This window comes from Mytilus edulis, chromosome 1, assembly GCF_963676685.1.
Source record: "Mytilus edulis chromosome 1, xbMytEdul2.2, whole genome shotgun sequence".
Taxonomy (NCBI): Eukaryota; Metazoa; Mollusca; class Bivalvia; order Mytilida; family Mytilidae; genus Mytilus; species Mytilus edulis.
The window spans coordinates 49,689,860-49,714,574 of record NC_092344.1 but is presented as its reverse complement, the minus strand read 5'-3'; the positions used below and the strand labels follow the sequence as shown (position 1 = coordinate 49,714,574).

Below are 24,715 nucleotides of genomic sequence, written 5' to 3'. Positions count from 1 at the left end.
AAGAAAATGCTTGTACCATGTCAGTAATATACCGTTTGATGTGTATGAGATTTTGATTTTGCTATGGGATAAGGGGCTTCAGAGACGTTTTGTCCCCCTAAAAAAAATTAACACAAAATATTAATACGGAACGAAAGAACAAGTTTTTTTTTAATCTCAAAACTGAGTTAAGAGAAAGATAATTGTCTGAATTTTTACATTCAATACAAAATTTCGACAGGCAACGAAACATGACATATTTTCTTTTATCCCAAGACAAAACTGACGGTGCCCAGATTTAACTCAACTTTTTTTGGAATTCTTAGTTTTCTTTTTCATAAAATTTGTAACTTATATTTGACTGAGCCCTGTGTATTTGATACTAGTAAACCATATGCAGACAAATCGCTAGTATTGCGTATAAGTTTAAAATTCAAAACAAAACTTAAAAGAGTTTTCCAACGTCAGCTAGATAACCTTTACGCAGCGGTTTTCCAAGCAATTGACAGAAATTAATATTATCGTCTAAACGGAAATAAAAGACTTCAGTTTATTATTTTTTCATATTGTACAAGTCTTTGGTTACTACCAAATATACCATGAATGTATATGAGAACATTAATAATAGGTCAAAACAATATTTCATAACAAGTACATGTATTATGACGTAACGAAAACTGTGTCGATTGTAGGAGGAACCAAAATGTGTCATTGACCCTGAGAACATTTTTGTATATAGACATATATTGAAGTTCCTTAGTACTACGTCAGTGTGACATTTGAAAGTGCAACTAATCAACCAATTCATCATTTGCGGTTAAACATAAACCTTCCTTGTGTTCATGTGTATTATAAACAACATATAATTGAAAACGGTATAAAAGAACGATTTGTAGGCAGTAAAACATTATTCATTAGCAATAATTCGAATTGTTCCAAACAAAGGTAAGAAATTATTAAAGCAGTTATGAACAATTATATTAAATGCCATAGTAACAAAGATAGAAATAAGTCGTTAAAGGTTTAGAAAAATGGATTTAAAAAGTTTAAAGCGTTGTGCACTGTTTAACATTTTAGTGTTGATTTTAGTAATTAAAATAAAAATACAGTAGCAACATACTACTTTAAAGTATAAGTACTGATGTTTACTGTGTTTTTAAATCCATCGGAAGTTTAATTCGGAATGAAATGATTATTTGCGATATTCAAGTTATTAATCATTCGAAGTAATGTTTTTTTCTTAAGTTTTAATACTGTAAAGGTAAATGTATATCTTATACTTATACTTGACAATCAATGTAAGTTATGAAAGATCTTTTTTCTGCATTTGTTAATCCGTGAATATACATCCTATCTTTCTAAATTGTAATGTGAACCTAATTTCTTTGTAAAATCATATTGCATTGATAGATTGAAACTTTATTTTCACTATTTACATAATTCCTATTAAATTACTTGAACTTCTATTTTGTAAGTAAGGATATGTTTCCTCTAAATTTCAGACTTAGAAATGATGAGATTCCAGACCATTTTCGTGTTGATCGCATTGACCACAATAACAGTAGCCGGTAAGAAAAATGTTCAATGTGTTTTTCCCGAATTAAATTTATAAACTGTATCAAATAAAAGTGTTTTCAGTGTGTAGATAACATTTGAATGTCCTACCACAGAATGTTCTTTAAAACAGCTGATATATTCGAAATCGAACAGTCTCTGCAATAGCTAACAACATCGTTCCTTTGCTTATAGTGTGTAGTTGTTTTATTGTCGATAATGCCTGATATCATTTTATTGTAAAATAAAAAATAATTCACTAGTATTTTTATTCCAAATTAATCAATTCATGAAAATCAAGTTAATTGTCAGATATTCAATATTTACAGTATATGCACCCTCGGATAAGCATGCATTAGATAGACATGGAGTGGAGAAGGTTTTACTGGTCGAAAACACAGTTGGAAGGAACATAAACAGACGTCGTGGTGAGGAATCTCTTTCTGTACTGGATGTTATTGATGCAAATAGATGAGCAGGATCAAGAGGAGTTAGAACATCTCATGGAATAGGCGGCAGTGAATTTATTACACACGGGTCATCTTCCGGTAGAGGATTGTCTTCTGTTGGAGGCAGGTCCTCTGTATCTGGAATCATTAGAGGTTCTTCAATTGGTTTGTCCCGTGCTTTATCTGACGATGATGATAATTTCACCTCTGGCAGCCGAATTGGTTCATCTGGTCTGGCTAGAAATGTGGATCTGTCCAGAAATTCTCATTTGGAAACTATTGGTAGTGGCCGTGGAATGTCTGGTCATACAGGTGCAGATATTCTTGACGCAATCAGTTCTGGACGAGGTGGGCGTGTTGTACTAGACACAGTTTCTTCCAGACGTCGTGGATCAGCTCGTAATTCAGGTTTAGGGCTCGTTTCTCAGTCAGTGGTAGGAGGAAAAACTGATTGCAAAAACGATTGTTTTAGTGATGCGGATTGTCCAACAAACAGATACTGTGCCACTGTTAATTGTCACAGTATTTGTAGAAGAAGACTGTCTAAAGGATACACACCATGAAAAGCCTTTCAGCGAAATCCAGACTATGAACACTTTTTGATATCTTTTTTAAAATAAAATATTGCACTAAGATTTTCTTATTGTATAGATTTTCCGTTATTTCTTCAAAAATATTGATAAGTCATTCGTCAAACAAAACTGATCAGAAAAAATATAACAACATGCAAACATAAAAACGGATATAAATAAAGATAATACAATCATACAGCAATTGGAAATATGATTGGTGGTTTGTTTAAGTTACAGTAACCCGTAACTCACAAAAAGCATAACATAAACGATAAAAAAAGTTTTTTTTCGGCAAAACAAAGACAATTCACACTGAAATAACTACAAAAATTCTTCATTTTTTATGCTGGCCACGTGCTGATAAATAGACAAAAAGGAAAACTAACGATTTTCCTTTACAAAAACAGATTAAGCGAAAGATATTTGCATAGAAATCTAAAATAGATTATTAAAAGAGGTATACATGAAATCTGAATAATAACATAAAAAGTATGAGAATATATTCTAATTGCTATATCTGTTCACCTAGGGGAATAATATGTTTATTTGTTAATTTTTATATGCATACATCCATATGGTCGGTCCTTAATATAAAACGATATATGAACTATTTTTAGCTTACATTACTATGTGGTATGGGTTTCAATCATTGCTGAAGGTAATTCTGTGACCTATAGTTGTAAAATTGAACATTGTTACGTGTGTGATGGATATTTGTCTTATTTTAGCCCTGGTCACAACGAACCCACGACATATTTATGAAGCGCCACGGCATGAAATTTCATCAAATCGATGGTCATCTGTGATCGTCGTACGACAGTTGCACGATATTTTAAGCATCGTTGCGCTATCGTTCGTCTTTGGACGAAAATTGGACATGCACCTTTTTTGCTCAACTATTTTTTGTCGTTTCACTGTCTTGGGGATGTCTTGAGAGTGTCTTATCACAGTCGTGCGACTGTCTTGTGATAAACACATTGTCGTGGATACCAACATAAACCATTTGGAAACAAAAAAATCGTACGACTGTTGCATGATTGTCGTACGACAATCTCATGACTGTCGCAAGACACTCGTGATACAGTCGCACTATTGTCTCTCGAATACCAAATTTCGTACGACGCTCGCACGACATTGATTGTCTGTCGTACGATAGTGGTACGTTCGTCGTGCAACATTTTTTCGTTTTATTTATAATAGATACAGGAAGATGTGGTGTGAGTAGCAATGAGACAAATCTCAATTCAAATAACAATTTATATAAAAATAAACAATTATAGGTCAATGTACGGCCTTCAACACGAAGCCTTGGCTCACATCTAACAACAAGCTATAAAGGGCACCAAAACTACTAGTGTAAAATCATTCAAACGGAAAAAAACCGGTCTAATCTATATAAAAAAAAACGAGAAACGAGAAACACGTATAAATTACATAAACAAACGACAACTACTGTACATCAGATTCCTGACTTAGTACATGCAGGTGCAACTTTAGCAGCGGGATTAAACGTTTTAATGGTACCAAACCTTCTCCCTTTTTCTGAAACAATAGCATAACATCACAACATAGAAAAACATACGATAAAATATCAATTGGCAGGCTTAACTCAATCAAAAAAGTCTTTACTTTTGCAAGGAGAGGTATCATTTTAAAAGAGAGGCAACGTAGAAAACTAAAAACTTAGCAACACATAACCCAACATAACCTGGGATGCACTCATGTGTTTCGGCAGAACATCAAGATTATATTTCACCTGTTTTATGGGCTATTTTCTGTTTTGTCTGTCCGTATATTCCGTTTGTATAGAAATGTTTGTAGTATAAAAAAAGAAGATGTGGTACAATTACCAACGAGACATCTCTTTGCACAACACCAAATGACACAGAAATTATTAACAACAACTATAGGTCACCTTACTGTCAATTGTTTTTCAATCGAACATTTTGACGTAATTTCACACAAAAAGGAGACGAAAGGCAAATATTTTATTTTTATTTGGAGTGAATTTCTTTCTTACACTAACTATACAAGCAGTTCAGCGTGCACACGGTTTGATCATTTGTTTCGAACATACTTTTGCAAAGTTTGAATAAAATTTGACAAACTATATACTTGCTGCAAATACGTCTACAGTTTGTCGTTTGTCGTTTTGTTAGTTCAAACGATGCATTTCTTTTTAACTTTAATCTTAAATTAATTATCTAAACGCGTTCTTGCTTGTCATAACTCAAAATATTGTCGAAAATTACTCAAATCTAGGTATTACCCTCCTTTCCTTCATAAAATAACAGCTATGGAAGAAAGAAGGGTATACCTAAATTTGAGTAGACAATATTTTTTAGTTATGACAAGCAAGAACATAATTCTTTTTTTTTAAAGGCTTTATCATCACTATCTTCATACATTCATCTGATTAAGATAAAAAAAAAAACTGCCAATAAGATTAAATATGCATAGAGGAGCGATGTTCTCTATGTCTATAATATCTTCTACGGAGGCTATTTCCCACGTAATAAGTTCATATAACAACAAAATGTGCATGCGTTTTTGACAGTTCAAAAGGTTCAGCAAACTCTTATTAAACGATGCATTTGTTTCTACTTCTGTAATGTTTAACAAGCTATAAAAAATTGCACACAAAGTTTACCAAACTTTGGATAGAAAGAAATACACTCTTTTTTTTTTTTTTAACGTGGATAATATACTTTATTGCACTCTATTGCTGTTAACAATTTACTTAGTGTACAGCATTGCACTAAGTATCCCTGATATATTAGTTATTAGGTATCCAGGGAGAATATCTAATAAAAGTAAATTGATGTTACATTACAATGTTACAATATTTTAAATGATTTCATGTTTACCGGAGAATATTTCACTTCCGTCCGATAGTGTTTTTTAATATTAGATAAATGTGCATCGTTTTGCCATCATTATCTTTGTGATTTGGATAAATTTAATTCACAATACTTAGACAGTTTGTCTAATTTAAAAGGTAAGTTGATCATAATTTGCGTGATGTTTTGAATCATAATAAAAGTGTAACTGTTAACTTATTTGAAACCTGTTGTATTTTAGACTGATGTATCTAAACTACTCGGGTAAACATGATTATACACGACATCAGAGTGCACTACACATAGTTATCAAAGATAAACACATAAGGTATAAAGTAAAAAAAGAAGACAAAAAAGTGTGTATTATACAATATTGAATGATACATTATTATCTTTTTTTTTAACACGTGGTATTAAAGTACATTAATGTCACCTGACATGCTCAAGTCATGTGACTTAATACTTGGGTCATGTGATCTCATGGATATTTGTACAAATCCTTGTTATTATTTATGATCATTTATGTAGTTTAGGGTTTTTAAAATCAATTCACTGGTTTTTCTTTTAATTATATTATTGATTTCAACTATAGATTTTATTTCTGCCTTGAATATTTTAAAGATATCTACTTTAAGAAATACACTCTTGATCTCTTGGTAGATATATGTAAACGGCTTGAAAAAAATATCAATCCAAGGGATTGAAATTCTACTTTGGGTCAAATTTTGGGGAAATATGTGACATCTTTGCCCTCCTTTTTGCAATATTTTTTAGCAAATACATGCAGGTTGGTGTCGTACAGCAAGCTGAAAAAAGTATCTTTAACCATTCAACTACTGGATATCAAATCTTTGCGAAATACTGATTACATACTAATGCACACATATGACATGAACAGTACTATACTATCACTATCGCTCGGGCAAACTAATCACGAATATAATGCCTACCAATGTTAAAACTACAACAAAGTATAGCTTCATCAATTATTATTTAAGGAAGCAAGGAAAAGGGGATGGTACAGTTTATGTATATTGCTATCTAACATAAGTACTAATCCAGTTACAAATGTCATTTTGTGATGTCATTTCCCAAAACGAGCATTAAAACTACCATTACATATCAGTGTCCACCATGAGAAGATTTTTATGACCATTGGGTTACTCTTTGTTGAGTAAGTGCAAGTCTCTCATACTGCCCACATGTGGTCGTTGTGTCAGCCACTGCCTCACCTAGATTACTCGATGCCCGTTGCTGCCTACACCTTCTTGTTCGTCTACTTTGCTCTCTTCAAGCTCCGTCACAGCTATTAATCGAACTCTCTGAGCTCTTACCAACTTGTCTACAAATCCAATTGCTTTATTTCTATTTAAATATTTAAATGTATGATTTCACTCGGACTTTCTACTGAATATAACCAAATAAATGGAGAATGTGTCCATGGGACACTGATAATACCCCAGCTAGCATATATAACATTATAAAGGGTCATTACTCAAGAACGGCTACCCAAGTTCGCATTTGAAATGTGTTTTATGGTACCGTAACAAACATTTTGTATACGGCGTTTCATTAAGTCTGGTTGAGGCAAAATAAAATTAGAGACCAAAAACTAATATTGTTGGGACGTATGCACATATGTACGGACGGACAAGGGAAACACGTAATGCCCATTCCGAAGCGGCGGGGAATAAAAGTATCGCACGTTTTAATATTAAGATTGTGCATACCCGATCAGTTCCCGATAATCCCTACGACCCACATACGATCAAGTCGATCTGGTCTAGTCGAGATCAAACTGAGATCATGAAACATTGATTTGGTCTACCTAGTCGAGTATAGATCGTGTAAAGATCGTGAATTGATCTGAATTATCGAATAAGTTTTCATTTTGTTGTCGGGATGAAGTCGTGATGGAGTCATTAAGGAGTCGTGAATGGTCGAGTTAAGATCGTTTACAGTCGGATGGCGGTCAGGTAGAAGTCGTAAAAAGGCCCGATCAAGAATTTGGTTCAGCTCTGTCGTGGAAATTTGTACAGTCGGGATCATCGAGGTGATTTGATCGGCAGTATGAACCTAGCTTTAGCGTCGCTACCACCTTTCTTTTGTCAATTTTCCTTTTCGGGGGTATCCTGGTTTAAATTCGCTGAACGTTTATAATATAAACTAATACGAATCGTCGTTTAATTGGACCGAACTTATAATGACACTGAATAATATTGAAAGCAAATGGCAAATGGCACGCAATAAATCGGGCCTTCTTTCTATACTAGTAGTTCGGAGTCAAACGCACGAGTGACCCACAACTGTTGTGCGACAGTCTTACGACAGTAACACGTCAGTAACACGACAGTAACACACGCATCCCATGACATGAAAACATGAAAAAAGCCCCAAACAACTCACGACTGTCGTACGACTGTTGCAAGACCGACTTGCGACAAACACACGACAGTACAATTGCATTTCTTTTTCTGTCGTGTACCCATCGTTGAACCATCGTGGACATGTCGTAGCTGATGTGATCACTCGAAAACAAAAATTTGACATTTTGCACGACAAAGCCACGACAACTATTTTATGAATCTTCTACGACAAAAAAAAGTACGATCTGTTGTGACCGCGGTTTTGGCAATCATTCCACATCTTATTTCTATATTCAATAAATAGATGGTTTTCAGATGCACTTTCTGAGATCTCATGTTTGATAACTACCTTACATGACTCGAGCATTTTTTTATATTGAAATTTCATTATTGTTTTTGTAAGAAAACATAGATAGTATTTTATATCATGAAAATAGAATAGCTCTTCACAATTAAGATGCGCTTTTATTATTTTATTGTATGAAACATACTTTTCTGATATAATTTCAAGAACATAAAATCATACTTGAAGCTGCAGTCTTCGATCAATATCAATGAATATGGTTTAGATTGTGTGTTTTGTTTATCATTGATTACAAAAAAAACTCGTCCATCAAACGGCTTTAAGGGTATAAAAAAGGTTTCGTTTAATTGGGTTTGAAACATTGTTGTGACGTCATTCATTTGTTGTACCCGTTCTTTATTTCAGTGATTGGTATGTCATTCACCTGTAAGAAACCATAATGTTACCTTCAGCTGTCCAATATTTGTAAGAATAGTTCTCTAGTTTTCTTAAAATTTGTTAGACAGCTGACAGTAGCGCAACTGGATCTTACAGGTAAGTTATAATCCCATCACTTACAAAAATCAGAAAGTACCGCCCATTGTTTTCATCATGTAAAAAAAAAAGAACTATTGACAATTACAAAAAAGCACATTTTATTAAAGCCACCTTCCATTACAATACTTTTGTTACTCATTAAAAACGTTTTTCGAGAAAAAAATACTTTCAAATTGATTTTGATACTACCAATACATATATCACAGCTAGTTTCCTCAGGTGTAGGGTTGTCTCCTTTAGCACTATACTAATTCAATTGGTTGATAATGTTCGCTATAAGTCTTGTTTTTGTTGCTTTTATGTTGTTTTTTTTTCAAAAGATTTATCATCGTCCTTATTCGGATACCACAATTGACCTCTGGTGTTGCTCTTATTCTTCAAAACATCATTTTCAGCTACAATCAAAATGAAAAAAACCAATAAAGTAAGGCGTTTAACATTTGTTAGATCACGCCGTATTACAAGGACCATAAAAACCTAAACCTCATCCTGTTTACAAAGTACAAATTTAGAACTTTCTTCATAAACTAAGGGACTACAATAGTTTGTATAATTTTCAGGTTTCGGCGTTGATTTACACGGTTTTTTTTTTCAAGTGTTATATTATTGCTTGAGTATGAATATAATACAACACTTCGCTTATGAACGACGATGAATATGGGAAGCAGAACAAAATAATACATTACCGCTTGTTATCTGTCAAACAAATCAATGATGTGTCCGATTCGCACTTTGTTCGTAGTGATCGTTTTATGTTATAAAAGAAAATAAGAAAGAGTTTGTTTTGCAAAAGAAAATGGAGATAAATAATTATGTTTCGGTAACATTACAAAAGAACGCAAGGGACACCAATACACAAATAAACGAAAAAAAGAGAGACACGAACTGCATTTTCATGGTTCGTTGATCAATGTTTAGTTTTCTTGGTTTTTGTTGAGTTTATGTGACAGTTGTAAAAAAGCTTTATATTTAGGAATATCAACATTATATCAATGATTAGTAAAGAAGGCGAGATATTACAGCGTGTGCAGTCTTGTTTAAACCTCTATACGTATTTATGATGACAAATAATTGTCCGAAAATTTACATTAAACACAAAATGTCTTAATTATCCGTTTATTTAAATCCGTAACAAATATTTCATTGAGCCCTATTCAGATTAGACTAGTATAGCATATGCCGACAAGTCACTGTGCATTAGATTGAAATGAAATCCTTATAATCACTAAGAAGAGTCTATTAACGTCAACTACATAACCTTTATAAGCAGCGGTTTTCCAAGAAATTCAAAGAAAAAAATAATATCGTTTATAAGGAGATAAAAGACTTCAGTTTATTATTTTTTTCAAACTGTACAAGTCTCTGGCTACCAAAGTTAATATAAAATGCATTAATTTGAGAACATTAACAATAGTTTACAACAATACTTTTATTACACGTACATGTTTTATGACGTAATGAAAACTAGGTCGATTGTAGGAGGAAACAAAATGTGTCATTGACCCTGAGAACATTTCTTTAGATACACTTAAACTGCAATTTCTTAATACTACGACACTGTGACATTTAAAGTTTCAACTATAATTAACGAATTCATCATTTGCGGTTAACTTAAATCCTTCCTTGTATACATGTGTATTATCAACAATATTATTGAAAACAGTATAAAAGAACGATTCGGAAGAAATAAAACAGTATTCATTAGAAATAATTCCAATTGTTCGAAACAAAGGTAAGCAATTATTAAAGCAGAATCATAACTAAATAAATATGAAAGATAAAATAATTATTATTAATGCCATGTTACAAAGATAGGAAATAAGTTATTAAAGATTTAGAAAATTGGATTTATAAAGTTTAAAGCGTTATGCATAGTTCAACATTTTGGTATTGATCTCAGTAATTTAAATTTAGATACAATAACACAATACTGCTTTAAAGTATAATTTATTTTCATAACTGATTTTTCTTTTGTTTTTAAATCAATCGTAAGTTGAATTCGGAATGAAATGATTATTTGCGATATTCAAGTTATTAATCATTCGAAGTAATGTTTGTTTCTTAAGTTTAAATACTATAAAAGTAATTGTATATCTTATACATGTACTTGACAATCAATGTAAGTTATGGAAGTTCCTTTTGCTGCATTTATTAATTCGTGAACATACATCCTATGTATCTTTCTTATTTGTAATGTGGTCTTAATTTCTCTTTAAAATTATATTGCATTTATAGATTGAAATTTTATTTTCACTATTTACATAATTCGTATTAAATTACTTGAACTGCTATTTTGTAAGTAAGGATATGTTTCCTCTAAATTTCAGACTTAGAAATGATGAAATTCCAGACCATTTTCGTGGTGATGGCATTGACCACAATAACAGTAGCCGGTAAGAAAAATGTGCAATGTGTTTTTCCCGAAATTTATAAACTGTATCAAATAAAGGTGTTTTCAGTGTGTAGATAACATTTGAATGTCCTACCACAGAATGTTCTTTAAAACAGCTGATATATTCGAAATCGAACAGTCTCTGCAATAGCTTACAACAGCATTCCTTTGCTTATAGTGTGTAGTTGTTTTATTGTCGATAATACCTGATATCATTGTATTGTAAAATAAAAAATAATTCACCAGTATTTTTATTCCCAATTAATCAATTCATGAAAATCAAGTTAATTGTCAGATATTCAATATTTACAGTATATGCACCCTCGGAGAAGCATGCATTAGATAGACATGGAGTGGAGAAGGTTTTACTGGTCGAAAACACAGTTGGAAGGAACATAAACAGGCGTCGTGGTGAAGGATCTTTTTCTGTACTGGATGTTATTGATGCAAATAGACGAGCAGGATCAAGAGGAGTTAGAACATCTCATGGAATAGGCGGCAGTGAATTTATTACACACGGGTCATCTTCCGGTAGAGGATTGTCTGGGGCTTCTGTTGGAGGCAGGTCCTCTGTATCTGGAATCATTAGAGGTTCTTCAATTGGTTTGTCCCGTGCTTTATCTGACGATGATGATCATTTCACCTCTGGCAGCCGAATTGGTTCATCTGGTCTGGCTAGAAATGTGGATCTGTCCAGAAATTCTCATTTGGAAACTATTAGTAGTGGTCGTGGAGTGTCTGGTCATACAGGTGCAGATATTAATGACGTAATCAGTTCTGGACGAGGTGGGCGTGGGATACTAGACACTGTTTCTTCCAGTCGTAGTGGATCAGCACGTACTTCAGGTTTAGGGCTCGTTTCTCAGTCAGTGGTAGGAGGAAAAACTGATTGTAAAAACGATTGTTTTAGTGATGCGGATTGTCCAACAAACAGATACTGTGCCACTGTTAATTGTCACAGTATTTGTAGAAGAAGACTGTCTAAAGGATACACACCATGAAAAGCCTATCACCGAAATCCAGACTATGAACACTTTTTGATATCTTTTTTAAAAATAAAATATTGCAGTTTTTCTTATTTTATAGATTTTCTGTTATTTCATCAGGAACATTGATAAGTCATTCATCTTATCAAACTGATCTGAAAAGATATAACAACATGCAAACATAAAACAGGATATGAATAAAGATAATAAAATCATGCAGCAATTGGAAACATGATTGGTGGTTTGTTTAATTTACAGTAACCCGTAACTCACAAAAAACATATAATAAACGATAATAAAACCTTTTTTCGGCAAAGCAAAGACAATTCATTGTCAAGCTCTACATTGATTTGAATTCTGAAATAACTACAAAAATTCTTCAATTTTTATGCTGGCCACGTGCTGATAGCTAGACAAAACGGAAAACGAACGATTTTTCTTTACAAAAACAGATTAAGCGAAAGATATTTGCATAGAAATCTAAACAGATTATTAAAAGAGGTATACAAGAAACTTGAATTATAACATAAAAAGTATGAGAATATATTTTAATTGTGATAACTGTTTACCTAGGGGAACAATATGTTTATTTGTTAATTTTTATATGCATACATTCATATGGTTGGTCCTTAATATAGCTTACCTTACTATGTGGTATGGGTTTCAATCATTGTTGAAGGTGATTCTGTGACCTATAGTTGTAAAATTCAACATTGTTACGTGTGCGATGGATAATTGTCTTAGTTTAGCCCTGATCACAACGAACCCACGACATATTTATGAAGCGCCACGACATGAAATTTCATCAAATCGCGGGTCATCTGTGATCGTCGTACGACAGTCGCACGATATTTTGAGCATCGTGGCGCTGTCGTTTGTCTTGGGACGAAAATTGAAACACAACACGCAAAAATAATGTCTTTGCACACGCAAAAATTATGATACAAATACCCTTTGTTTTAATCTTCATGTAGCATTGTGTTTACTTTCAGCCGTACCTTCTTTTGTCTATTGTTTTAAGTTCGTCTACTGTTTAAAGGGTCCAATATGTATGCTTAATTTTAATGTACAGAAAGTTTATTCACAAAACTTGATGAAATAAATCTTATCAAAAATTTGTATTTGCTTGCATTTTTTTCACCTTCTTGACATGTTAAACAATGTTTTAAGTAAGATATAAGCTTCTAACAGTTCATTTTGTAAAATATTGAACAGGGCTTATATCCTTTACCTAAGCCGAAGAACACCATAACATTTTTCAAACAAGCTGAAATTAAATATGTATTTTGCATACTTAAATACTTCCTTTCAATACCTGAAAACTGGAAAATATTTCAACAGTCAACCTTTCATCTTTGTCCTTTGGTGTATACAATTCTCGTTGAAATAACGAAATATATACTTCTGAGTCTTACATTTTCGTTCCTCGTTTTTCGTTCGCTAACAAATGAAAGAATTAATTGTTCATGGTCGGTTTTGAACAAATATATTTCAAAGATCGACTTTCAATTTACATTTGCTTTTTTTTTACAATTTTACAATTAACCATTGTTGTTGTCTACAATGGTCACTGTTGAACTTTTCATGATGTAAGTACGGTATGCAGAATAATTGTGACGGTGAGGACTTTTTTTGTAAACGAAGTTAAAACCTAAGACCTATCAAATGTAACAACACAATAGATGACCAGTAAAAAACACAATAGATGACAAGTGAAAAACACAATAGATGACCAGTAAAAAACACAATAGATGACCAGTAAAAAACACAATAGATGACCAGTAAAAAACACAATAGATGACCAGTAAAAAACACAATAGATGACCAGTAAAAAACACAGTAGATGACCAGTAAAAAACACAATAGATGACCAGTAAAAACACAATAAATGACCAGTAAAAAACACAATAGATGACCAGTAAAAACACAATAGATGACCAGTAAAAAACACAATAGATGACCAGTAAAAAACACAATAGATGACCAGTAAAAAACACAATAGATGACCAGTAAAAACACAATAGATGACCAGTAAAACACACAATAGATGACCAGTAAAAAGAAATGCAGATTAGTCGAGGCAATCATAGAAATAAAATCACAAAACAAACAAAGTTTAATAAAAATTTATCAGTTACAAACAAGAAAGGCAAACAATATCCCCCAGCTAATTTAAGGATGACCTCAAATGTCATGAAAATAGGGTAAGCATTTCCTGCTTTGCATTAAAGTAATACACCAACGTTTTCAACTTTTGTGTGTTTAGACGTCGTGTTTTAGAGTAAATATCCATTTATTTTTGTTTTTGGTGACAAGACATTAAAAAATGGCACTATTGTGTTTTTTGCAATGAAAAGTTTTCTTGTTCATCTGTGATTTTCTGGACGATTTTAATCCAGTCAAAATTGAGTTTTTACAAAAGTTCGAAGAAATCAGCAACGGACGACGATGGTTATATAAATTGTTTATGAAAACTGTTGTACAGTAAACAATCGAAGAGGGGTATACATACGCCTTATGCGAACCTTGAATATGTGTAAGCTACTGAATGTTCTTTATTTGTCGTCATCGATTAAATAATGGGTTTTTTGTCATTTATTAAATTGTGTATTTTACCTGTATTGATTTTTTTGCTCGGTTTAAAATTTAAATATTTAAACTATCTATAATCATATTCTTAGACTCAGACACGTGACAAAATATGTTTTACTTCCGTTTTGAATAATTTCCATATCTTGTTACTATAAGGTGAGTAGATGAATAAGATTTATATACTTGAAAAAAATCCACTTATTGATAAATTATACCCATTAAAATGGAAAAAGGAAATTTATGATTTATTGATATAACTCGATCGTTCTGCTGATTGACTTTATGAGACGAATTTAGGATACACATATGCTCACATGCACGTCTTTGTTCAAATAGTTGTCGTTAGCAACCAACAATGAATCAATCAAAATGTGTCGTTCTGTGTTTCTGTATTAGTTGTTCTAACAACAAGCCAATACTATGTTTCCTTATTTTTGTATTCTTCTAATCACCAGTAAAACAAAACAAATTAAAAACGGGATTTTTTTTAGGGCGGTGATTGGACAGTAAGGTAACGCCAACGATAAGACGACAAACAATTCAAAGAAATCAATAAAGTCTTAACACATGTCAAAAACAAATATCGAAATTTTGATAGTTTGCTTTCGTTTAGAAACGCTGGAGAAATGTAAGACACGCACATAATTTTGACTGTTTTGATATTCGTAGTAAATTACTACTACTACTAGTAATTGATATTGATATATGTTTAATTATATTGTTAGCTGCGATTCACAGAATATCATTGGTATAACTATAATCTAACATATTGACATGGACTCTGGGCTATTGATTATTGATTATTCTGCGAGCCTCCACTTTCTATTATAATTGATTCTTCCATTGATTTGATCTTGACAGTATGGTTTTATTATTTTTTTATTCTTGCTGTTGGCATATACATTTGAACTTGTCTATCTGAAAAATAACAACAACTTTTTGAACAGATATGTGTAATCTAATATTAGGTTCAATTAAATCTTTCTAAAGATGAATCAACTATATACTTAATGGTTTTTATGGAAATATGCTTATATATATATAGTACTGAAACCTAGCTTGGATCAATTATCACGAAGCTTGAGAAACTCGGCTAATACACATATATACACATGCATGTAATTTTTGTAAATATGTCTTTTGATTGAGTTTAACCATTTCGATTGATATTTTATAGTGTGTCTTTCTATTTTGTGATGTTACATTATTTTTTCAGATTTGGTGAAGGTTGGCGCCTATTATAAAGTTTAAATCCGCTGCATTTTTGTGCATCTTTACTAAGCCAGGAACCTGATGTTCAGGGGTTGTCGTTTGTTGATATGGTTTATAAGTCGTTTTATATAGATTAGATCGACGTGGTTTTCCTGTTTGAATGGATTCCCATTAATTATTGTTGAGACCCTTTTATAAATTGCTATTTAGTGTGAGCCACGTGCAGGGCTCCGTGTTGAAGGCCGTTCTTTGACCTATAATGGTTTACTTTTACAAATTGTGACTCGGATTGAATGTATTACAGTTTTCCCCTTGACACTTATACCGCATCTTCTTATATCTATATAATTATGTACTGTATGAAAAAATTCTTTTTATTTGTTTAAATTATTAAATTTAAGATGACGATGGAATCTCAAACTGATTGGCAGATAGGAAAATCACTGTCAGATCGTATGAAATACATGTTGGATAATCAGCTGATGTGTGACGTCACATTCCATGTCGGATCAGACAAGTCACCAATCAAAGCCCATAAGTACATGCTCGCCAGTGCTAGTCCTGTATTCTACAGCATGTTTGAAGGACCAATATCAGAAAAGGGTGATGTTGTTATTGCTGACATGACTCCAGAATATTTTAATATGATGTTACAGTAAGTAAATAAAGTTGATAAAGCTAATTAAGTTGATTAAGTAATTTTAAATTTTAGTTAGATATAATTATTCATGAATAAGGCAATAATCTAGATGAAGGGATTAAAAAATCTAAATCAGTATCTTGTATGCAATATCCAATCTCATTAGTGCTCTTCAGAATATAGTGAAAAAGATTTAAAAGCTTGGAATATATTAACCACACCACATTGGTTGTTCAGAAATTATATTTGAATGGATACCAAGTCATGTCGGAATAATAACGTAAGTGCAGATTTACAAGCCAAAAAAAAAGCACTAAATTTAGATAACTACATAGATTTTATACCTTCTTTAAAGAAGACATTAAAACTGTCTGTAAACTTTTAGTAAAAATTCATGACATAAAAAAAACCAAACAAAGATCGAACATTATTCAAAATTATTGATAAAGTTAATTTTCAAATTCAATATTCAAAAATTGACAAGGAAGAACGAACTATTACTTTTCAAACTAAGATCAGGGTATATTGGACTTAATAACTACATACATAATAAAATTGGAGTAGTTACCTCAAATCTCTGTCAAAATTGCAAGCAAATTGAAAATGAGATGTAGAGCAGTATATGTTAAGTTGTAAATTATTCAATTTAGAAAGGGATTTTTTTTAAACTGAGCAAGTTGAATGTTACAGATTGTATACTTAATATAAAATTTTCTTAACGATATCATTTTGTTTCTATTTATGAATATGTATTGAGTACAAAAATGATACAGTATGCCAACAATACGTAACAATACCTAAAAAACTTAAGTGCTGTTCAATGTTTACATTTTATTATTTTTTATCTCAAGTAAATCATAACTGCTGTATTTTGTTTTACCTTTTAGATATTAAATTTAAAAAAAAAAATAGGGGACTACCTATATGATGAAAAATCATTTTCTGCCCCAGGGAAAAATGTTTTATTTGTTAATGAATACTTTTTAGTGTTAAAGACTTTATCATGCTAAATCCTCCTACATCAGAACATCAGGATGGCTACCTTCACGTCATAGTTTAAAGCCTAACAAAAAAAAAACTCAAAAGAAACTCGTTGACTGAGATATTGAAGCATTACTCACAAAGAGACGTTAGAATAACTATAGCGATATCTTAAAATTTTCAACTCGACATCGATTAAGCATTCACTATTTACATACGACTACAGAACATATTTTCATTTCACTCATTTTTCATAATTAAACTGCTAAATCTAACACTTTTCGACTATTCAAGTATCAATTCATAAGTAGATTAGCGATGCGAACCAGTGGTCACCACCTGACATGGTAGTCATGATATACAGGGTATAAATATTTAACCAGTTTGTCGTGTACGTAGCTTGTTAAACAATTGCGTCAGCGCAATTACATCGTGTGTACTGAATGGAAAATAAATAAAAGAGAGAGGGAGTGAAGAAAAAGGCGTTTCCGGACATCACTTGTACAATTAGTAATACATATAAAACTGAACTACGCCTATAATACATATATTTAGATATGTAACAAATAAATCTCGAATGCTTGTAACAACTTACTCAAGCAGATATGTTAAACCTAAACAATTTGGCATTATTTTCATTTTATTCATGATGGAATTTTACAATATTATCACAACTTCCGGTTCAGATTTGACTAAGTACCACTATCCCAATATCGTCAGGTACATTAGTCCAAATAATTATGACGTCTTGAAAGGCTATTATAATTTTTTTCTTCGACGCCGAAGTAAGGCGTCAAAGAAAAAAATTATATTAGCCTTTCAAGACGTCATAATTATTTGGACTACAGGTACATATGCTACATATATCTCTATTGTACCTCAAATACTGATTTTGTGCCCAGGAAATATAAATAAACCTGAAAGTATGTAATAATGTGTTTTTTTTTGTTGTTTTTTTTATCTCAACCTATAAATGATAATAAAAGAGTATATTTTTTCAACAGGTATATATACACCGACGAAACAATAATAGACGCTAGAAACATCCAAGGACTCCTGTATGGATCAGATAAGTATATGTTACAAAATCTGAAAGATAAATGTAGTGAACTCTTAACTTCAAGTGTAGATGGAGACCACACATGCGGTGTATTTCAAACCGCACATGACTTCCACATGAAAGATCTTGAAAAAGAAACGCTGAATTTTATTTACGAGAACGGAAATGCTAGTTTAGAGTCTGACGATTTCTTACAGTTATCCAGCGACTGCCTTAAATTGATAATAGAGTCCGAGCGACTGAATTGCGATGAGAAAATAATCTACCTGAGAATGGTACAATGGTCTAAACTACGATGCGAGGAGCAAAGTTTGCCGACGACTGATGAGAACATTAGGAATTCTCTGGGTGATTTGTTATACCTTATACGATTTCCGTTAATGACATTAAAGTATTTCACGGACGAAGTTTCATCTACAAACATTCTCACATTTGAAGAACGAGTTGCTCTATATGAACATTTTAATGGCAAACACACAGATATGTTCTCTTCTAAACGCCGACAAATCCCTATTCGTCTTGAAAGATGTGAAGTAGATATTGGAAATATTTGGAGTTATTCTTCTGGCAAGGACGACTGTGTCGATTTTCAAACGTCACGTGATACTGTCCTTACTTCTGTTCTTCTATTTGGATCACACACCTACTCAGGATCCAATGACTTAACGGTAAACATTTTACAAGGTGCTACTGTTCTCAGTACAACACAGACAACATTAATCTCGACAAAAGGCAAGCAAATTTATGAAATTCCTGTTGCATATCCAGTCGAAATAGTTGCAGAAAAACGATACACTGTCCAACTTAGCATGAAAGGAAGAAGTACTTTCAAAGGAAAGAACTATATCCAGAAAGTTATTATTTGTGATGATTTTTCTGTTACTTTTTTTCGCTCTTCACAACCACCAGGTAATAGTACAACTGAAAAAGCTGGACAAATTCCCGGACTTGTATTTATTGGATAAGATGTTATAGAGTGTTTTCTAATAAAAAACAAAGCTCGATTGTTATTTAGAGATGATAAAAAAGTTTTAACAATGTAAATCCATTTCAACATTTATATATGTTAGCGGCAAAAGTGAAATTAGGCATTAAGCATAAATCCTAGGCTAACGCCTAGGCATTAAGTTATTGCCTTAAATTTCAAGGCATTAATCTTTGTTCCGGAAATCTGATGATGATTATTCATTCTATTGCCGAACATAATATTAGGAAATATGTGAACCCTGAAATTTATGCATATTTAGTGATTTATTCTTGATATAAAATCGTTTCTTAAATATATTTCAAATATTACATGTATAAATATACATTCATTTGACAAATCTAGATCTTCAAATTTAGTAAGTTTATTAAGTATTTTAGCAGTTGAAAACCAGAATTAACTCATATTTTTTTCATGTTTTGTGGTATTTCAAAATATTAAAAAGATTTTTTAAAAAGTGAGTGTATCCAATTAAAAAAGAGGGAGATTCTATAGAATAATTATAATATGTTTTTATGATTCTTTTTGCTCAGAATATTTTTCAATTATTTTATTGAATAAGTAAATTTTTTTTGTTAAAATTTTCACAACTTGTGATAACAAAACGATTTTAACACAAATTTCTATCAATTTTTTTTCCTTATTTTTTCCTTATTATTTGATGCGTTTTGATATAAATATTATATTGTATTAGTGATTTTATTTCCGGTCTCTTGTGGAGAGTTGTCTCATTGGAATACCAGGATTATAATTTTATATGCCAGACGCGCGTTTCGTCTACATAAGACTCATCAGTGATGCTCAGATCAAAATAGTTAAAAAGCCAAACAAATACAAAGTTGAAGAGCATTGAGGACCCAAAATTCCAAAAAGTTGTGCCAAATACAGCAATCATATCACATCTTCTTTTTGATATTTAGGGTGACACTGGGCCCTGTAGATTTGCATAAGTAAAACTCAAATTTCTTCTCTTGCTCATATTCACACGTATGTTATTTGCAGTAATAAAATAAAATAATTGAATTACTCAGTATTTATATGAAAGATGCACGAGATTAGCCTTTGAACTTTTAAGTATGAAACCATGACACTTCGACTTCAGCTCCCTCAAACATATATTGTTGTTACCAAACATATACATGTATTTAATTTTAAGTGTTTACATTTAGTTTGTTCAACTAATATACAAAATGTAGTTTTATTTTTGACTTGTGTTTTGTTTCAAAGAGTTTAAATGTATAATTATTTATTACCTTTAATTTAAATCTAATAACTATTTTCTAATAATTAATCGGTTTGTAAATTAAAGTTGTTGGTTAAATTTGATACAAAATTTCAAGTTTTTTTCAGTTGCTTTTTTTCTTTTACGCCAGCAACAACTAACAAATAAACAAATTATTTCCCGAAGTAAACAGTTTTCGCTATTAAAATATATCCTTATACTTTTTATGTTATAATTCAGCTCTCATGTATACATCTTTTTATAATGAAAGATGCATCTGCAAATATATTTCGATTAATCTGTTTTTGTAAAAAAAAATCGTTAGTTTTCCGTTTTGTAGTATCCAGCATAAACATTCTGACGATTTGTTCTAGTTATTTTTAGAATTCAAATAAATGTAGAACTTAACAAGGAATTGTCTTTTCTTTGGCGAAAAAAGTGTTTTATTATTGTTTATGTTATATCTTTTATGTGTTACGAGTTACTGTAATTTAAACAAATCACCGCACATTTTTGTCAATTGCTGTATGCTTTTGTTATCTTTATTCATATCCGTATTTATGTCTGTATGTAGTTATATTCTTTCTGATTAGTTTGATTTAACGAATGACTTTTGATTTTTTTGATGAAATAACGAAAATTTTATACAATAACAAAAACTGAATGCAATATTTTATTTTAAAAAAGATATCAAAAAGTGTTCAAAGTATGGATTTCGGTGATAGGCTTTTCATGGTGAGTATCCATTAGACAGTCTTCTTCTACAAATCCTGTGACAATTAACAGTGGCACAGTATCTGTTTTTTGGACAATCTCCATCACTAAAACAGTCACTTTTGCAATTAGTTTTTCCTCCTACCACAGATTGAGAAACAAATCCTGAACCAGAAGTACGGGCTGATCCACTTCGTCTGGCAGACACAGTGTCCAGGACAACACGCCCACCTCGTCTAGAACTGATTGCGTCAATAATATCTGCACCTGAATGACCAGACACTCCACGGCCACTACCAATAGTTTCCAAATGAGAATTTCTAGACAGATCCACATTTCTAACTAGACCAGATGAACCAATTCGGCTGCCAGAGGTGAAATGATCATCATCGTCAGATAAACCACGAGACAAACCAGTTGAAGAGCCTCTAATGATTACAGAGTTCCTGCCTCCAACAGAAGACCCAGACAATCCTCTACCGGAAGATGACCCGTGAGTAAAAAATTCACTGCCTATTCCATGAGATGTTCCAACTCCTCTTGACCCTACTCGTCTATTTGCATCAATAACATCCAGTACAGAAAGAGATCCCTCACCACGACGCCTGTTTATGTTTCTACCAACTGTGTTTTCGACCAGTAAAACCTTCTCCACTCCATGTCTATCTAATGCATGCTTATCCGAGGGTGCATATACTGTAAAATTGAATATCTGACAAGTGATGTGAAATTCATGAATTGATTAATTGGAGAAAAAAAATACTGGTGAATTATCTTTTATTTAACAATACAATAATATGAGGTATTATCGTTAATAAAAACAATTACACACTCTAGGCAAAGGGACGTTGTTGTTAGCAATTGCAGAGACTGTTCGGTTTTGGAAATGTCAGCTGTTTTAATGAACATTCAGTGGTAGGATATTCAAATGTTATCTACACACTGAAAACACTTTTATTTTTTACAGTTTATAAATTTCGAGAAAAACACATTGAACATTTTTCTTACCGGCTACTGTTATTGTTGTCAATGCTATCAAAACGAAAATGGTCTGGAATCTCATCATTTCTAAGTCTGAAAATTAGAGGAAAAATATCCTTACTTACAAAATAGCAGTTCAAATAATTTAATACGAATTATGTAAATAGTGAAAATAAATTTTCAATCTATCAATGCAATATGATTTCACATCACAAATTAGAAAGATACATAGGATGTTTATTCACGAATTAACAAATGCAGAAAACGGAACTTGCATAACTTACATTGATTGTCAAGAATAAGAAAAAGATATACATTTACTTTTACAGTATTTAATCATTAGAAATAAACATTACTTCAAACGATTAATAACTTGAATATCTCAAATAATTATTTCATTCCGCATTAAAATTCCCGATGGATTTTAAATCTCTCTTTTTTTTTAACACTCTAATTGATTCTTTTTTTTTAAATCTCAGTAAACATCAGTTATAAAAAAAAGATATATTCTGAAGCAGTATGTTACTACTGTATTTACCTTATAATTACTAAAACCAATACATAAAAGAATGCACAACGCTTTAAACTTTGTAAATTCATTTTTACTAAATCCTGAACGACATATTTATTATCTTTGTAACTATTGAATTATTTATGATTTGTATGTCTTTCATATTTGTTTATACCAATTAGCTATGATTACTCTTTAATAATTTCTTACCTTTGTTTGAAGTTATTGGAATTAATTCTAATGAATAATGTTTTACTTCTTCGTTCTTTTATACTGTTTTCAATTATATTATTGACACTACACATGTACACAAGGAAAGTTTAAAGTAAACCGCAAATGATGAAGTCGTTGAATAAAGTTGCACTTTTAATGTCACACTGTCGTAGTACTAAGGAACTTCAATATATGTAAATATAAAGAAATATTCTCAAGGTCAATGACACACTTTGTTTCCTCCTACAATACACATAGTTTTCATTACGTCATAATACTAGTACCTGTTATGAAATATTGTTCTGACCTATTATTAATGTTTTCAAAATAATTCATGGTATATTTGGTAGTAACCAGAGACTTCTACAATATGAAAAAATAATAAACTGAAGTCTTTTATTTCCTTTTAGACGATCTTATTATTTTTGAATTGCTTGGAAAACCACTGCTTAAAGGTTATCTAGTTGACTTTGGATAATTCTTCTAAGTTGTTTTTAGGACTTTAGAATTATAGGCAATACTAGCGATTTGTCTGAATATGGTTTACTAGTATTAAATAAACTGGACTCTATTAAATACAAGTTACAAATTTTATAAAATGGAAAACTAAGAATTCAAACAAAGTTAAGTCAAATGTTGGCACCGTCAGCTTTATCTTGGAATAATAAAAAAAAAGAATATTTATTGTTTCGTTGCCTGTCGACATTTGTGCTGAATGTAAAATTTCAGACACTTACACTACAAAAGTCAAAAAGTATGAAAAGACCAGTTTTTGTCTGAATTTGCATGAATTTTTACTCGACATTCTTGATTTGTCTTAATAATTTTATAAAAATCTTGACATTTTATGAATTTTTCTCATAAGGTTCTTGATTTTTCTTGACAAGTGTCTTGACAGTATGAACATTGTCTTAAAATTTCTCGACACTTCCTGTCTCATCTGATAAGAGTCTGGATTATTCTTGACTGTCTTAAATTTGTCTCGATCTGTCTTGACATATTCTTGACATTCTTAATAATGTCTGAATATGTCTTTACATATTCTTGACATTCTAAATAATGTCTGAATATGTCTTGACATATTCTTGACATTCTAAATAATGTCTGAATATGTCTCGACACATTCTTGACAGTCTTAAATATGTCTTGACACTATCTCAACAGTATAAATTTCGCCTAAAAATGTGAACAGACTTATTCTGCACTGTTTGTGACATTCTTTTGCTGTTATAAACTTATTATGGCTAAACTAAACTTTGAAGAATCAAGGATTAATTTTGTGTAGTAAGATACCCTTTTGGTGCAACTTAGTTGGAATACCCTGAATAATCCCCCATGTACTTTGATTTTGATTAATTTTGATTAAACGTTTAATTAATTGTTTTCACTTGGAATATAAGTTGAAGTTGCTGACAAACAGCATTTAGATTTTTGCCATTCGCAAAACTGCCAGTCAAATTTGCTTGACTAAAATAGGTGTCTATAAGGCAGTTTTAAAATGTGACCATGCGTCTCTTTTGGACCCCAAAATTCATCTTTTGGGATCCATTTCATAAGACCAATGATTTCTATAGAAAATGGACCCATTATAAATACATTTTTATTATTCCTGGGGTAGATAATAC

The 24,715-nt window shown here is 31.6% G+C and overlaps 3 protein-coding genes and 1 long non-coding RNA gene across 4 annotated transcripts; 3 read left to right on the top strand and 1 right to left on the bottom strand.

Moving 5' to 3' along the window:
* The first annotated feature begins 791 nt into the window (after positions 1–791).
* Positions 792–2,089, top strand: LOC139519612 (uncharacterized). Its single transcript, XR_011663634.1, has 3 exons — positions 792–924; positions 1,482–1,547; positions 1,863–2,089. It is a non-coding gene; the product is annotated as an uncharacterized lncRNA (long non-coding RNA).
* Positions 2,090–10,932: 8,843 nt separating this feature from the next.
* Positions 10,933–12,053, top strand: LOC139519606 (uncharacterized). Its single transcript, XM_071311796.1, has 2 exons — positions 10,933–10,994; positions 11,306–12,053. Exons 1-2 carry the CDS (start codon positions 10,937–10,939, stop codon positions 11,992–11,994), a joined length of 747 nt encoding a protein of 248 aa, XP_071167897.1. The 5' UTR covers positions 10,933–10,936; the 3' UTR covers positions 11,995–12,053.
* A 4,123-nt stretch (positions 12,054–16,176) lies between these two features.
* On the top strand, positions 16,177–19,430 carry LOC139519598 (BTB/POZ domain-containing protein 6-like). Its single transcript, XM_071311781.1, has 2 exons — positions 16,177–16,438; positions 18,409–19,430. Exons 1-2 carry the CDS (start codon positions 16,185–16,187, stop codon positions 19,427–19,429), a joined length of 1,275 nt encoding a protein of 424 aa, XP_071167882.1. The 5' UTR covers positions 16,177–16,184; the 3' UTR covers position 19,430.
* A 1,900-nt stretch (positions 19,431–21,330) lies between these two features.
* Positions 21,331–23,220, bottom strand: LOC139484496 (uncharacterized). The gene is made up of 3 exons (XM_071268230.1): positions 23,088–23,220; positions 22,394–22,459; positions 21,331–22,081 (listed from the first exon to the last, which is right to left on the bottom strand). The coding sequence occupies exons 2-3, from the start codon at positions 22,449–22,451 to the stop codon at positions 21,402–21,404; spliced, it is 738 nt and encodes a 245-aa protein (XP_071124331.1). The 5' UTR covers positions 22,452–22,459; positions 23,088–23,220; the 3' UTR covers positions 21,331–21,401.
* Positions 23,221–24,715: the final 1,495 nt, after the last annotated feature.